The sequence below is a fragment of the Molossus molossus genome, unplaced genomic scaffold (genome assembly GCF_014108415.1).
Source record: "Molossus molossus isolate mMolMol1 unplaced genomic scaffold, mMolMol1.p scaffold_m16_p_38, whole genome shotgun sequence".
In the NCBI taxonomy this organism is placed as follows: domain Eukaryota; kingdom Metazoa; phylum Chordata; class Mammalia; order Chiroptera; family Molossidae; genus Molossus; species Molossus molossus.
The window spans coordinates 318,583-334,019 of NW_023425375.1; the positions used below are offsets into that span (position 1 = coordinate 318,583).

General features: G+C 38.9%; 1 protein-coding gene across 6 annotated transcripts in view; it reads right to left on the minus strand.

The window, feature by feature from the left end:
• HMG20A (high mobility group 20A) overlaps positions 1-15,437 on the minus strand; it is a 145,025-nt gene that overhangs the window by 17,873 nt on the left and 111,715 nt on the right. For 5 of the 6 annotated variants that reach the window (XR_004961993.1, XM_036281542.1, XM_036281540.1 and 2 more), the window contains exons 4-6: positions 14,201-14,413; positions 10,365-10,497; positions 9,530-9,561 (exon numbers count right to left, since the gene is read on the minus strand). Coding sequence is in view for 5 of the 6 variants with exons in the window: in XM_036281542.1 (XP_036137435.1) it covers positions 9,530-9,561; positions 10,365-10,497; positions 14,201-14,413 (378 nt within the window). In the remaining variant the exon portion in view is untranslated. The remainder of the gene's footprint in view (positions 1-9,529; positions 9,562-10,364; positions 10,498-14,200; positions 14,414-15,437) is intronic. The other variant, XM_036281541.1, reaches the window with a different exon arrangement.

Sequence of the window (15,437 nt, forward strand, 5' to 3'; positions counted from 1 at the left end):
TTTTCATTGGTTTCTAGGAAGTTTTTAATTTCTTCCTTGATCTCCTCGGCAACCCATTCGTTGCTTAATAACATGCTACTTAGCCTCACTGTGTTCAAATGTCTGCATGTTCTTGTTGCAATTGATTTCTAGTTTCATGCCTTTTTGATCTGAGAAGATGCTTGATATGATTTCAATCTTCTTGAATTTGTGGAGACTTAGTTTCTGTCCTAACATGTGGTCTGTCTTTGAGAATGTCCCATGTGCACTTGAGAAGAATGTGAATTCTGTAGTTTTGGGGTGTAATTCTCTGTAGATACCTATTAAATCCATTTTGTCTAGTGCTTCATTTAGAGTCTGTTTCCTTGACAATTTTTTGTCTAGAGGATCTGTCAAGTGATGTCAGTGGGGTGTTGAAGTCCCCTGCTATGATTGTATTGTTATCGATTTCTCCTTCGAAGTCCTCCAGAAGATTTTAAATATATTTTGGTGCTCCTATATTGGGTGCATATATGTGTATCAAGGTTATATCCTCTTGTTGGATAGATCATTTCAATATTATGTAGTGGCCTTCTTTGTCTCTAGTTATGGCCTTCATTTTTAAATCTATCTTATCAGATAAGAGTATTGCTACCCCAGCTTCTCTTCCCTTTCTGTTTCCTTATTAGATTTTTTTCTATCCCTTCACTTTCAACCTATGTGAGTCTTTTGTTGTGAGGTGAGCCTCTTGTAAACAACATATATGAGTCTTGCTTTCTTATCCAATCAGCTACTGTGTGTCTTTTTATCGGAATATTCAATCCACTTACATTTAAGGTGATTATTGATATGTACTTATTTATTGCCATTTTTGTTCAGTGTGGTTATATTTTTCTTCCTATTTCTCCTGCTGATTACAGCAGTCCTTTTAACATTTCTTGCAGTGTTCATTTAGTGCTAATATATTCCATTAGCATATTTTTTTGTCTGGGAAGCTTTTGATTTGACCTTCTATTTTGAATGATAGCCTTGCTGGGTATAGTAGTCTTGGATTCAGATCATTGTTCTTCATGACCTAGTTTACCTCATGCCATTCCTTTCTGGCCTGTAATGTTTCTGTTGAGAAGTTAGCTGAGTGCCTTATGGGGGTTCCTTTGTAGGTAACCTGTTACTTACCTCTTGCTGCTTTTAGGAGTCTCTCTCTCTCTCTTTAATTTTTGGCATTTTGATTACTATATGTCTTTGTTTGGGCCTGTTTGGGTTTTTCTTACTTGGGTTCTCTGGGCTTCTTGAACTTGAATGCCTTCTTCCTTTAACAAATTAGGGAAGTTTTCTGTCACTATTTCTTCAAATATATTCTCTAACCGTTGCTCATTTTCTCTTCTTCGAGGACACCTATGATGTGAATGTTATTACGTTTCCAGTTGTCCCACAGTTCTCTTACACTGTCTTCCTGTTTTATAATTGTTTTTTCCTTTTGGTTTTATGATTGGTTGATTTTTTTTTTCTTTTTTTTTTTCCATCCTCACCCGAGGACATTTTTCCATTTTTTACTCAGATAGAGCGGGAAGGAGAGAGAGGAAGAGAGAGAAACATCAATGTGAAAGGGACACATCGAGTGGCCGCCACCCACATGACCCAACCAGGGCCGGGGACAAACTGCAGCCAAGGTACGTGCCCTTAGCGGGAACCGAACCCGGGTCTCTGTGGATCGCAGGCTGACGCTCTAACCGCTGAGCCAAACCGGCCAGGGCTGGTTGATTTTTTTCTATCCTGTCTTCTAATTCACTGATCTGGTCCTCCACTTCCTCTCTTCTGCTGTTTAGACCTTCCAACGTGTTCTTTATTTCTGGTATGTCATTCTTCATTTCTTCTGGGTGATTTTTAATTTCCAACTGGTTGAGTGTCAATATTTCTATGTCTTCACTCATGGTGGTCATGTGCTTACACATGCTTTTGAGGTTCCTCAAGATCATGGCTTTGAGTTCTAGTTCTGTTAACTCGCTTAACTACATCTCATTTATCTCATCTTCGGTAGAGGTCTCTTGTTCTTTCATTTGGCTTTTGTTTTGTGTTTCACCATTTTGGCTATCTCGGTGGGCTTTGGAGCCTGTCAAATTTTCCCTGTGGGTACTGGTGTTCTGCTGTTTGTGGCACCCTCTACTGGGTTTGGATGAACGTGGGAAGACTCAACGTTAAACACCACTGTCAAGTCTTACTTTCCTGGGCAGAGTTGCAAGCCCAGGAATGGTTCACTTATTCTCTAGCTTTTTGCCTGGAGGTTATTAGTCGCAGTTTCTTGAAGAGCCTTGGCCTCTCAGTTGAATGAAAAACTCTCTCAGGTGTTCAATGTAAGGGGATTTCCCAAGGGTGGGGCAGGTGCTGGTTGTTAATGAGCCTCAATTTGCAATGGAATGGCCACCAGGTGGAGTTGAATCTCCAAGGTAGGGGCCTCACCCTCTACCCAGGGCCCTGGGAAGGAGTAAGATGACCACTGTCCTGCACGGTCGCAACTCAGCAAATGCTCTGAGCGCCCTCCTAATCTTGAGTGTCCTCACAGTTCCAGTCCAGTCTGCCCTTCCTCTGCCAGAGCCCAAGGTGAAGTGGCTGTGGCTATTTTAGTGTCTGTCCCAGCTCTGTGCTGTGGAGCCACTTGGGAGTTTCACCTGAGGGCGCTGGTTACAGCTAAGACTGCTGCTGACTGAGGGTTCCCAGCCCCCTTCTTGCACCTCTGCAATCCTACCAGGATTGAGTCAGTGTCCCTGGTTATATGGTCCTCTAAGCTGCTTTTCTGTTGCTTTTTCCTGATGATTTGTCTTCATTTTCGTTGTAATTCCAGTTTGGTGTTGGGAGATGGTCTGTGTAGCTTCCATTCACTCTGTCACCATTTTGGAATCTCCTCACATTTTACCTTTTAACACTATTTAGTTTATTCCATATAGTGTGGTGTGTACTATCAAGAATGCCAAACCAGGATAGAGGCCTGGGTTTCCTGTCTGCCTCTAAGTCAGTAGTGATTCTCAGGAAGTTCTTTCTTTTGTGTGTGTCTCTCTCTCTCTATATATATATATCCTCATCCGAGGACATTTCTCCATGTTTTTATTCAAACAAAGCAGGAGGGAGAGAAGAAGAGAGAGCGAAACATCGACCTGAAAGGGACACGTCGAGTGGCTGCCACCCGCACGACCCAACCAGGGCCGGGGACAAAGTGTAACCAAAGTACATGCCCTTAGTGAGAACCCATCCCGGGTCTCTCTGGACCGCAGGCCGACGTTCTAATTTTAAGCCAAACCGGCCAGGGCGTGTCTTAATATTTCTGAAGTGAGTTAAAAAACTATTCTATTAACATTTCCCATTTTACTCCTAATAAGCATATATTTAGGTGTCCATCAGTACAGTGGCAATAATACGAACTGGGCACAGCGTGTGGAAAATACTAGAGTATGCACCCTAGCTATCATTGACCCAGGTGATTCTGATATCATTAGAAGCACGCCCGAACAGACTGGTGAAAAGTAAATCCTGCAAATTTTTTCTTTAATAAAACTGGCAAGAGCTTGTTTAAAAAAAAAAAGCTTAATAGGAAAAAAAGTATAAAAACATTGGTGGGTGGGCACACAAAAACAGAGAGAAATAAGTGACTATACAAGTATTTGGCAATATGGAAAGCTTGCAACACAACACAATTATGATTTAAAATAAAAAGCATACAGAGAGTTCTGGTCAGGATGGCAGCATAGGTTAAGTGCTGTACTCAAAACCTCCCACAGTCACATCAACATTTCACCTAAACTACAGAACAATCATAATTCAGAACCACCGGAAATCTACCTGAACAGAATTCCTGTAACTAAGATTATAAGAAAGAAGCCACATCTAGACTGGCAGGAGGGGCAAAGATGTTGAAGGGGCTGGTCCCATACCCATATGTGGCATGGAAGGAATATCTCAGCTGTGGAGGTCCCCCCAGAGGAGCCAGGAGTCCAAGCCCCATACCAGAATTCCTAGCCCAGGGTTCCAGCGCCCAGAAGAGAAGTCCCCATAACTTCTGGCTATAAATACCGTGGAGATTGTGGCAGATTGAGATAGAGGGCTCCAGAAGTCCCAAACATTCCCTTTAAAGGGCCTGTATACTGATTTACTCAAACTTCACTCTGAAGTCTGGTGCTGGGGCAGCAGCTTGAAAGTCGCCAAAGACATATAGGGAGGAAATGAATTGTCTGACTTCACAATGAGGGCTAGAGAGGTAGCTTTCTCTAAGACAAAAGTGCTAGCAGAGGTCATTGTTCCTTTGCTGAGCCCTGCCCCCACAGAGCCAGTAGGTGGGTGCCATATCTGAATCTCCACCAACCTGGATAATATTGTTTGCCTTGCCCTGATGATTCCCTCAGACCCTGCACCAACAACTTGCAGTCCCACCCAAGCTGTTTCTAGTAACTTTTCGTACAAATGGCCTCTCTTGGCTCATGCTTTAGATTTTGATAAAATCTCTCAAAAAGCAGCATCTGGCCTCTAGGTACGCTCTACCTCTTGATAAATAGCCCCAGGCTTCCCACAGGTGGCAGCAAGCCGGTCCACAGCTTGACCTCTCCCAGGCACTTTCAAGTCCAGCACAAGTAGCAGTCATCTACAGATTGCTCTGGAGCTCATGCTGGGTGGAGCACAGGCAGTGGCTGACCTTGGTTAGTATACTTGGTGGACAGCTTCAGACCTCGCTGATTACAACCCAAGTACCTTCAGGAACTACACTCAAGGGTCAAGCTCAGTGGGCACCAAAGCCCCACTGAAGCTGGTCCTGCCCTATGGAGATGGTCCCTGCACAGCAGCTCCTCCGCTGTAGTTGCAGCTGGTCCTTGCAGTCAACTGGCCTGGAAGTCAATCCCTCTGAGTGATGTACCAATAGCAATCAAGGTACAGGAGGGTGCACAGAACCCACCGTGGAGTAGAAGGGCACCTGGAATGCTAGGCTCAGGTGACTGGGAAGGGTGTGCTACTGGGTCCTATAGGACACCCAGTACATAAGGCCACTCTACCAAGACTGAGAGGTGTAGCAGCTCTATCCAGTACATAGAAACAAACACTGGAAAGCAGCAAAAATGAGGAGACAAAGAACCATGTCCCAAATGAAAGAAAAGAACAGAACTCCAGAAGAACTAAATGAAATGGAGGCAAGCACATGATCAGATATAGAGTTCAAAACAATGGTTATAAGGATGCTCAAGGAACTTAGTGAGAACTTCAACAGCATAAAAATGGACATGGAGCCCTGGCCAGTTTGGCTCAGCGGTTAGAGCGTCGGCCTGCGGTCCTGAGAGACCCGGGTTCGGTTCCCGCTAAGGGCATGTACCTCGGTTGCAGTTTGTCCCCGGCCCTGGTTGGGTTGTGCGGGTGGCGACCACTCAATGTGTCCCTTTCACGTCGATGTTTCTCTCTCTCTCTCTCTCTCTCCCTTCTACTCTATCTAAACAAAAAAATGGAAAATTGTCCTCAGGTGAGGATAAAGAAATATATATATATATATAAAAATGGACATGGAAACCATACCAAAAATCAGTAGGAAATGAAGAATACACTAACTGAAATAAATAATATATTACAGGCAATCAATGGTAGAGTAGATGAAGCAGAGGATCAATTCAGTGATTTGGAAGATAAGAAAGTAGAAAACACCCAATCAGAACAGAAAAATGAAAAAAGAAGTAAAAAAACACCAATGAGAATACTGTAAGGAGTCTCTGGGACAACTTCAAGTGTATCAACATTCAAATCATGGGGATGCTGGAAGGAAGAGAGAGAGAGAGAGCAAGAAATTAAAAACCTATTTGAAAAAATAATGATGGAAAACTTCCCAAACCCGGTTAAAGAAACTGACACACAAGTCCAGAGAGTCCCAAACAAGATAAACCCAAAGAGGCCCACAGCAAGACACATCATAATTAAAATACCAAAGATTAAAGACAAAGAGAGAACCTTAGAAGCAGCAAGAAAAAAGCAGTTAGTTTCCTACAAGAGAGCTCCCATAAGATTGTCAGCTGATTTCTCAACAAAACTTTTCAGGCCAGAAGGGGCTGTCAGAAAATATTTAAAATGATTAAAAACAAGAACTTACAACCAAGATTACTCTACCCAGCAAAGCTATCATTTAGAGTTGAAAGACAGATAAAGAACTTCCCAGGCAGAGAAAAGCTAAAGGAGTTCACCACCAGCAAACCAGTATTACATAAAATGTTAAAGGGTCTTCTTTAAGAAGAAGAGATCAAAATTATAAATAATAAAATGGTAATACATATTTATCAACAATTACTTTAAATGCAAATGGATCAAATGCTTCAATCAAAAGATAAATGGTGACAGAATGGATAACATAACCAGACTCTTACATATACTTTCTACAAAAGACTCATTCCAGATCAAAAGACAATATACAGACTGAAAGTAAAGGGATAGAAAATAGTTCATGAAAATGGGCAAGCAAACAAAAAAGCTGAGGTAGCAATACTTATACCAGACAAAATAGACTTTAAAACAAAGACAAAGAAGGACCCAGTAACTCCACTTCTGGGTATTTACCTGAAGAAACCCAAAACACTAAATTGAAAAGACATATATTTCCATATCTTTAATGCAGCACTATTTACAATGGCCAAGATATGAAAGCAGCCTTGGTGTCCATCAATAGATGAATGGATAAAGAACAAGTGGTGTATATATACAATGGAGTATGATTCAGCCATAAAAAAAAAAAAAAAAGGAAATCTTGCCATTTGTAACAACATGGAACCTATAGGGTATTATGCTAAGTGGTCAGACAAAGACAAATGCCAGGATTTCACTTTTATGTGGAATGCAAAAAAAACCCAACAAAATAAATGAATAAGCTGAACAGAAACAGACTCATAAATACAGAGAACATTTTTATGGTTGTCAGATGGGAGGGGAGTTGGTGGGGAGGATGAGTGAAAAAGATGAAGGGATTTGGAAGTACAAAGTGGTAGTTATAGAACAGTCATGGTGATGTAAAGTACAACAAAAAAAATATAGTCAATATTTTTGTAATAACTACGTATGGTGTCAGATGGGTACTAGATTTATTGGGGTGATCATTCTGTAAGTTATATAAATGTCTAATCATGGCGTTATACACCTGAAACCAATATAGTATTGTATATGTGAATTGTAATTTATAAATAAAAAAGTAAAATATAAAGCATACAGTTTTTCAAACAAAAAAATTTCATAATATTGTATCCTAGTTAGAGCACAGAGATGTTGTATATAACTACATTTACATCAGATTTATATGAAGAATAAAATGCTAATATTTACCATGCTTCTCATTTTATAATTTATGATAAGACCTATTTATAATAAATCTTTTTGAGTTGTGAATCTAAATGTTTTCCCAATGTTCTGAAGGTCAAATATCAAATTAGGTGTGAAAACTACAGCCCCAATATAAATAAATGAATATTCTGATGAAATGATTTCCTTGATTTAGTTAAAAAAAAACAATACATGTAAAAGAATACATCAGAGTCCCGGCTGGGTGGCTCTGTTGGTTGGAGCATCGTCCCATACACCAAAAGACTGTGGGTTCGATTCCTGGTCAGGGTACATATCAAGGTTGTGGGTTCAATCCTCAGTTGGGGTATGTAAAGGAGGCAAATGATTGATGTTTCTCTCTCACATCAATGTTTCTCTCTCTCTAAAAATTAATAAATAGTTCTGGTTCGATTCCTGGTCAGGGCACATGTGCGAGCTGTCAGCTAGATCCCTGGTAGGGGGTGTACAGGAGGCAGCTGATTGATAATTCTCTCTCACATCAATGTCACTCTCTTTCTCTCTCCTTCTACCCTCTTCTCTCTCTAAAATTAATTTAAAAAAGAATAAAAATCAATAAACATATCCTCGGGTGAGGATTAAAAAAAATACATCAGAATATTCTTTTTGTATAAAAATAAATCAGTCCTTATGGATGGCTCCCTACCTGCAAGGACATCATGGTAGTTGATATAGGGTTGGGTACAAGATGAAAATTATTCCATGCATACCTTCAAAGAAGTTACAATCCAAAAGTCTGACTAATGGAAGCACTTCAATAACCTCAACACAAGGCCAGATCAGCTACATGCATAAGAGAAATATAGAGAGCTGTGAAGGTTAAAGGAAATTGGAGGAAAAAAGACAAGCTTGAAGGAGGAAACAGAACCTGATGACTAAAATTTTGAGAGGCAGAATGGGATGACAGGTGTGTGTGTGTGTGTGTGTGTGTGTGTGTGTGTAAAAGATGATCAAGAGAAACAAAGTATTGCCACGAAAAAAAGAATATGAGCATACACATGATGCAGAGATGGGGCACCTAGAGGACAATGAGTTGTAAATAAATGTGTTTAAAAAAAAATTTTTTTTTTCTTTATTGATTTTAGAGAGAGGAAGGGAGATAAGAGAAACATTAATGAGAGAAAACATCGATTGGCCGCCTCTTACATGTCTCCCACTGGGGATTTGGCCCACAACCTGGGCATGTGCCCTGATTGGTAATCAAACGAGCGGCCTCTTGGTGTAAGGGCTGATGCTCAACCACTGAGCCACACTGGCCGGGTGTAAAGGTTTTTAAGTTGATAAGATATATATTGGAAATATGGGATCTAAGGTAGCTGAAAAGGAAGTTGGAACTTAATCACAGAAGACCCTTACTGCTGATTTTGAATGTGATTTGGTAAGCAATGAGGAGTCACTGAGCATTTAAGACATGAAATTACAAATTTTATTTTCTTACAACTATATATAGTCATGTACTGTATAACACTGTTTTGGTGAATGATGGACCGCATATACAATGGAGGTATACATACAGCCTAAGTGTGTGGTAGACTATACACTCAGGTTTGTGCAGTGCATTTTATGATGTTCACATGACAAAATCACCTAATAACATGTCTCAGAATGTATCCCTGTTAAATGGTGCATGACTGTATTAACTGTAACCTACATATATATTTAAAGCTCTCTGCAGCATAGCCAACACACACAGGCCTAAATCCTATATTCACACACAAAAACATAGGCATAAATCCTATTGCTAGGGTTGAATCAAATGGAGGGGAAAAGGCCAAGTAAACAAATATAAGCCAGTGAGAATAGGAGGCATGGGAATCAAATACTGTCATTTGTGCTCTGTTAACACTGTAACCAAATGTTGGATTCCCTAAATAACAACTTGATTTTGAAAATCAGAGTAAGGTATTTGATGATGATGAATTATGGTCAAATTTTAGCTTTTAGCTACTCTTAATTTCTATATCTCACTCCAAATCCCAGTCATCTTCAGCATTTAAAGCCAATACAATTCTTGGACCACAAGAAAAGACTGAAATAAGGAGCTGTATAGTTAAAAGGCACACCGAGGACATAAGTGTCTGTCATATACCATGAATCCTTGAGCTAAAACAACTCACCCAACCTGAATTATGGAATAGGAAATACTCTGCATTCATTAAAAAAAATTTCAATAGTATTTCAAATAACATTTATAAATACATATACGATACGCAGAAGGAAAGCTAATTACCTCATGATCATGAGTGGCCTGTCTGGCTGCATCTAAAAAATATGGAAGAATAAGAGAACAGTTGAAAAACAGAAAAGAATAACTAGACCCAAGGAAATGACTATAACAATCAACAAAAACTGCTGGTATATGTAGGCTATCATAACATATGATATTTTCTCTCATGGCTTTGTTAATCAGTTAGTCAACAAAACTTAAAGGGAATCCTGTATTTATAGGTTACAATTAGATACAAGAGAAACGGCAGACACAGTTCTTACCATTGAGAATATGGTGGGAAGGTGAAAAGGAAACATATGCTAAAGGTTGTTTGTACAACATTATAATTTAGCAAGCAAAATACCTAAATGTGATCTTGTCTACTTTGTTCATCATTGCTTTACTAAAGGCTAGGTGAGAGGTTGGTATGTAACGGAGGTGCTCAATACATTTTTTTTTAATACACACAGACATGAATGCATGGATGAAAAGAACGATTATCTGAGGCTGGAAGAAATGGTATATAAAAGGTTTGGAGGTGCTAAGACAAGACAGTTAAGTGGTTTAGTAGACAGATTTGTTTAGAGGCAGAGAAATACCTAAACTGGGAATTAGAAAAAAAGCACAGACGACTAAAAGGGATCTTGGAACACAAGCCAAATTGTTGATACTGGATATGGAAACCAACTGGATTTTATAAATGAGAGCAATGTAATTTTAATAAAATTGAAGATGATGCTTATAAGTGAGTATAGTATAATACAGAAATGATAGGAACATATCTTTTATATTTATCATTCATAATAGTAGGCTTTGTGACACTCATCACAAATACATTTAATTTTGGTTCTAATACCTTGCCTTTGTGATTTGCCTTTCTGACGATCCTGTGTTTTCCTACTGAAGACCTTGTAGGCCTCAGTTTTCTGATACTGCTCCAGTTCTTTCATGTAACGTTCCTTATCTCTGTCTGCTTCATCAAGGTAGCGCTAGGAAAGAAATGTGGAATTATTTTGAAGAAACAGATCTTATTCAGGTAAAATATCAATGAGAAGAACACAGAAGACAATTAGAATATGGAAAGAAAAGTAGTGGGGTATAAGCTTTAAGGGACAATTAAAAATGTTATATGAATAAAGTATAATCTCTAAATTATAAAAGAAATAGATTTCTGACTTATTATAGACTATTTATTTGCCTTTTCTGCCTTAATGAAGACAAGTTCTATTGAGGTCATTCTCATAAAAAATTCACAAGATGATTATAGTTATTTCTCTAACCTAATACATACAACTCCATATGGCCACTAGAGTCCTCAAGATGACTGAACATACTACTTAGACACATTTAGTCCTCCCAGGAGAAAGGATGAAATATTACTTTGTTTCTCTAATCCCCAACCTATTCTGAGGGAATGATCTCACACATCAACTGGCCTTTTAAAAGCCATAAGAGGGGGACACTAAAGCCAGAAGACACACACAACATTAAAAAGAATGACCTCATTATATGGAGAGAGCTCATATCTACATGCTTTGTGCTACTCATTGTTTAAACAAAGTCCACTGACCTACCAGCATTATTTTGTTTAATGACTTGTCCTTTTCATTCATCAATTAGATTTAAGAAATAAAGTATAAAACTAAAGTATAAAGAATATAAACTAGAGTCAGAAATTTTGTTAAAAACCTTGTCCCTCTCAAGAGCCAAATGTAGAGGACACCCAACTGGCCAAATCTGGGACAATTTAAGTACCAAAATATTTAAGTATAGTAATAGATTATAAAACATTAAAAAACTTCATATGCTATGTCAATAATAAATAAATATCAGCCAAATAAATACATAAATGGAGAGAGGAGGAGGGCTCTTGCTTAGATTAGAATGCTGAAGACCAACTGTAGAGGGAGTGGTAGGGTTGGAAAGTGATTATTTTGCAACCATCATGGTAAAGATTAGGTCAGTCAAAAGTCATCAATGAATACTAAATCTGGGGGAAAATTTTGAAACTGATTTTTATATGTTCTTAAGAAGGACACAACACCACAACAGTATTCTGACCAAGAATGAATAATCTAAATCTAGTTATGAAAAAACATCAAACAAATACAAAATGAGAAATGTTCTGCTAAAAGTAAACAAACAGCAAGAAGAGAAAGAAGGAGAGACTGTATTTTAAAAAAATACTAACGTCACCCTGGCCAGTTTGGCTCAGCGATTAGAGTGTTGGCCTGTGGACCAATGAGTCGCAGGTGTGACTCCAGTCAAGGGCATGTACCTCAGTTGTGGTTCATCCCTGGCCCTGATTGGGGTCATGTGGGAGGCAGCCAGTGGATGTGTCTGTCTCACATCGATGGTTCTCTCTCTCTCCCTCCCTCCCACTCCATCTGAAGATAAATAGAAAAATATCCTCGGGTGAGGATTAAAAAAAAATTAATGTCATAAAAGACAGAGAAGGTTGTGGAAATATTCCAGATTAAAGGACTCTAGAAATTTGACTCCTAAACACATTGTTTGGAATCTGAATTGGAGGGGATTTAAAAAAAATCCTCACTGGAGGATATGTTTATTGATTTCAGAGGGAGTAGAAGGGAGAGAAAGAAAGAGAAACATTGATTAGTTTCCTCCCTACTGTGCAGGCCCTGACCAGGGAGTGAATGTGCAACCTAGGTATATGCCCTGACTGGGAAGTAAGTGAATTTGCAAGTGTAGGGGATGATGCTCCAAGCAACTGAGCCAATCGTTCAAGAGGGGTAAATTTTTATAGAGGAATGATGTTATATCAACTGATAAAATTGGTATATGGATGGCAGGTTAGACAAAACTACTGTGTTAATATAAAATTATAAAGCTGATAATTATACTATGGTTATGTAAAAGAATACGTCTATTTTAAGGATATACATATTAAAATATTTATGGTCATGATGCATATAACTTCTCAAATGATTCTGACAAAACTAGTGTGTGTGTTTGTATTATGTGAGTGTGTGAGAGTGTGAGAAAACTTGTGCTGGAGAGTGCGAGCACATGTGCAAATAGAGAAATGGGATAAAACGTATTAACAATAGGCAAATCTGGGTAAAGGGTATTTGGGTGTTCTTTGTACTATTCTATGTAAGTTTTTGTACACTTAAAATTATTTTCAAATAAAAAGTAAAAAAAACAAAAATGAGTACACAAACCCTTGTCCTATCTACCTAACAGTGGTTATCCTTGGACATAACTATTATTACTTTTGCTTTTTTCTTTACATGTTCTGTATTGTCTGAAAACATTTTAAAACAAAGAGCATACATTAATTTTGAAATAAAAAAAGAGTAATCTATATGTACAACTCACAATCCCTTTATACATTAGAGCTAAAATAATGGATAATACTGCACTACTTTCTTTTTTTTTTTTTTTAATCCTCACTGGAGGACATTTTTCCATTTTTTGTTCAGGTAGAGTGGGAGGGAGAGAGAGGAACAGAGAGAGAGAGAGAAACATCGATGTGAAAGGGACACATCGAGTGGCTGCCACCCGCACAACCAACCAGGGCCGGGGACAAACTGCAACCGAGGCACGCGCCCTTAGCCGGAACCGAACCCGGGTCTCTCAGGACCGCAGGCCGACGCTCTAACCGCTGAGCCAAACCGGCCAGGGCTGCACTACTTTCTATTAGCTTGCTACCACAAACACAGAGCTTTAAGTTGCAACTTCATCTGATCTCTTTGAAAATTTCTGAATTCATTAATTCCCAAAAGTATTTCTCAATTTGGTAAAAATGAATATAAGACATAAAAGAAATAGAGGTATCTTTCAGATGCTGAGAATGCTAAAACTTTTCTTTTTCTTTTTGGTTAATTCTCAACTGAGGATATTTTTCCATTGATTTTTAGATCGAGTGGAAGAGAAGAAGGGGGAGAGAGGGAGTGAGAAAGAGAAACATCGATGTGAGAGTGACACATGGACTGCAAGACCCTGATTGGGACCAGGGAATCCAACCTGCAACCCAGGTACATGCCCTTGATTGGGAATTGAACCCGTGACCCTTTGGTTTCCAACCACTGAGCCAAACCGGCCAGAGCAAATGCTAGAAACTTTTAACTCAAAGCCACTCTCACAACCATCACTCTGCTTTTGAGACATTTCAGCCAATGTATGGCTATCTTCCTCTCAAATATCTCTGATGAATAGATTTGTTTCAGTTGGATAATAGAGTTACTTTCTGTTTTAGAAGAGAAAGAATTTTCTTGCTTTATTTTCTTTCCATATTAAGTTAAATACACCAAAACTCTAGTTTAAAAATTTTCTTAAAGCAATAATGTCTTTTAAACAAAATTCTTATGTGAACAGAATTATATCAGATGACTTCTCATTTAACTCATGACTTTTCATTGAACTTAGTGGAATAAATTGTTGATCAACTTCTTAATATTGAACAACTACAAAAATCTTACATGATCTCTCAGCAGATCAATCAAACACCAGTGCAGTTGTTTTGGGTGAGAGCTGCCCCTGCTCATACCTTACAGCAGACCCTGAAAGAATGTGAAAACCACTGGGCTGTAGAGAGAGAGCTATAAAGGACCCTGCTAGGCACATGACAAAACTGAAGAATCAGTTGTCCATCTTCTTTGCTTTTCTAATAGAGATTATTTCTGAGATATAAAAACTAAGCTATGGGTCAGGAATAGAAAAAATTACCTGCTTTTCCTCAGGAGGCAGTTTACTCCATTCATTGCCTAACATTCTTGTGATTTCTGGAAATGGGACTTCTGGTCTCTTTGCTCTAAGCTGTTCTCGACGCTCATTCATGAACCGAACATATCCTGTAAGGGGGGATTTGGGTGCATTGCTGTCTCGAAGAGGTTTCTTCCTCTTTCTTCCTTTGGACCACCCTCCTCGTTTACCTCTTTGCTACAACACAAGATAAAATCAAAATAAAACCAAATTAAAATAACAACAAAAATGTCCCTAAATAACACAACAACAAAAAAGTTGCATTTTCTTGCCATTAAGATCCTGGATATTCAAAACTCTGCATGTCTTTCACAGGCACAAATAACTGCAATGAAGTTTTCAAGAGGGGACTCCGGGTGGTTCACTTGCAGACCCCTTTATGTACCACACTACAAACTGTTGCACTAAGGGCATATTCTAGTGCTAATCTCAAGAGATGAGAATAAGGGGTGTCATGATCACTCAAGCTTTGGCCTTAATGTGCACTTAATAAGTCCTGACTCTCAACAGGGGAATATTCTAAGTGAGAAATGCAGCATATACTCAGCACTGTGCCAGAAAAGCAGACATTATCACAGTAGATCAGAACAAGATGAAACATGATGGGCAAACAAAGAGACAAGTTTCTTTTTTCTCTCGGGCTAAATTTTTTTAAATGTTTTTATTGATTGTTAGAGAGACAGGGAGAGGAAAAGAGAGATAGAAACACTGATTGGCTGCCTTTTGCATACCCCCTACTGGGGATTGAGCCTGCAACCTGGGCATGTGCCCTGACTGGGAATTGAACCAGTGACCTCTTGGTGCATGGGTTGATGCTCAACCACCAAGCCACACAGACTGGTCCAAAGAGATAAGTTGTAGCATAGGGATAAAAATTATTCATGAAGCCCTGGACAATGTGGCTCAGTGGGCTGAGCATCATCCTGTGCACCCAATGGTCACTGGTTCAATTCCTTGTCAGTACTCATACCTAGGTTGTGGATTCAATCCCCAGTCGGGGTGCATGTGGGAGGCAATAGATAGATGTTTCTCTCCCTCTCTCTTCCTTTCCCTTTCTCTCTCTCTAAAAAAAATCAATAAAAACATATTTAAAAAAATTATTTGTGAGGGGTGTTTCTCATTAATACTACTCGAAGATGAGTTTATTTCTCATAGTAGATAGTACATAGATTTTAATATCTAAGTCTTGGAAACAATTCAA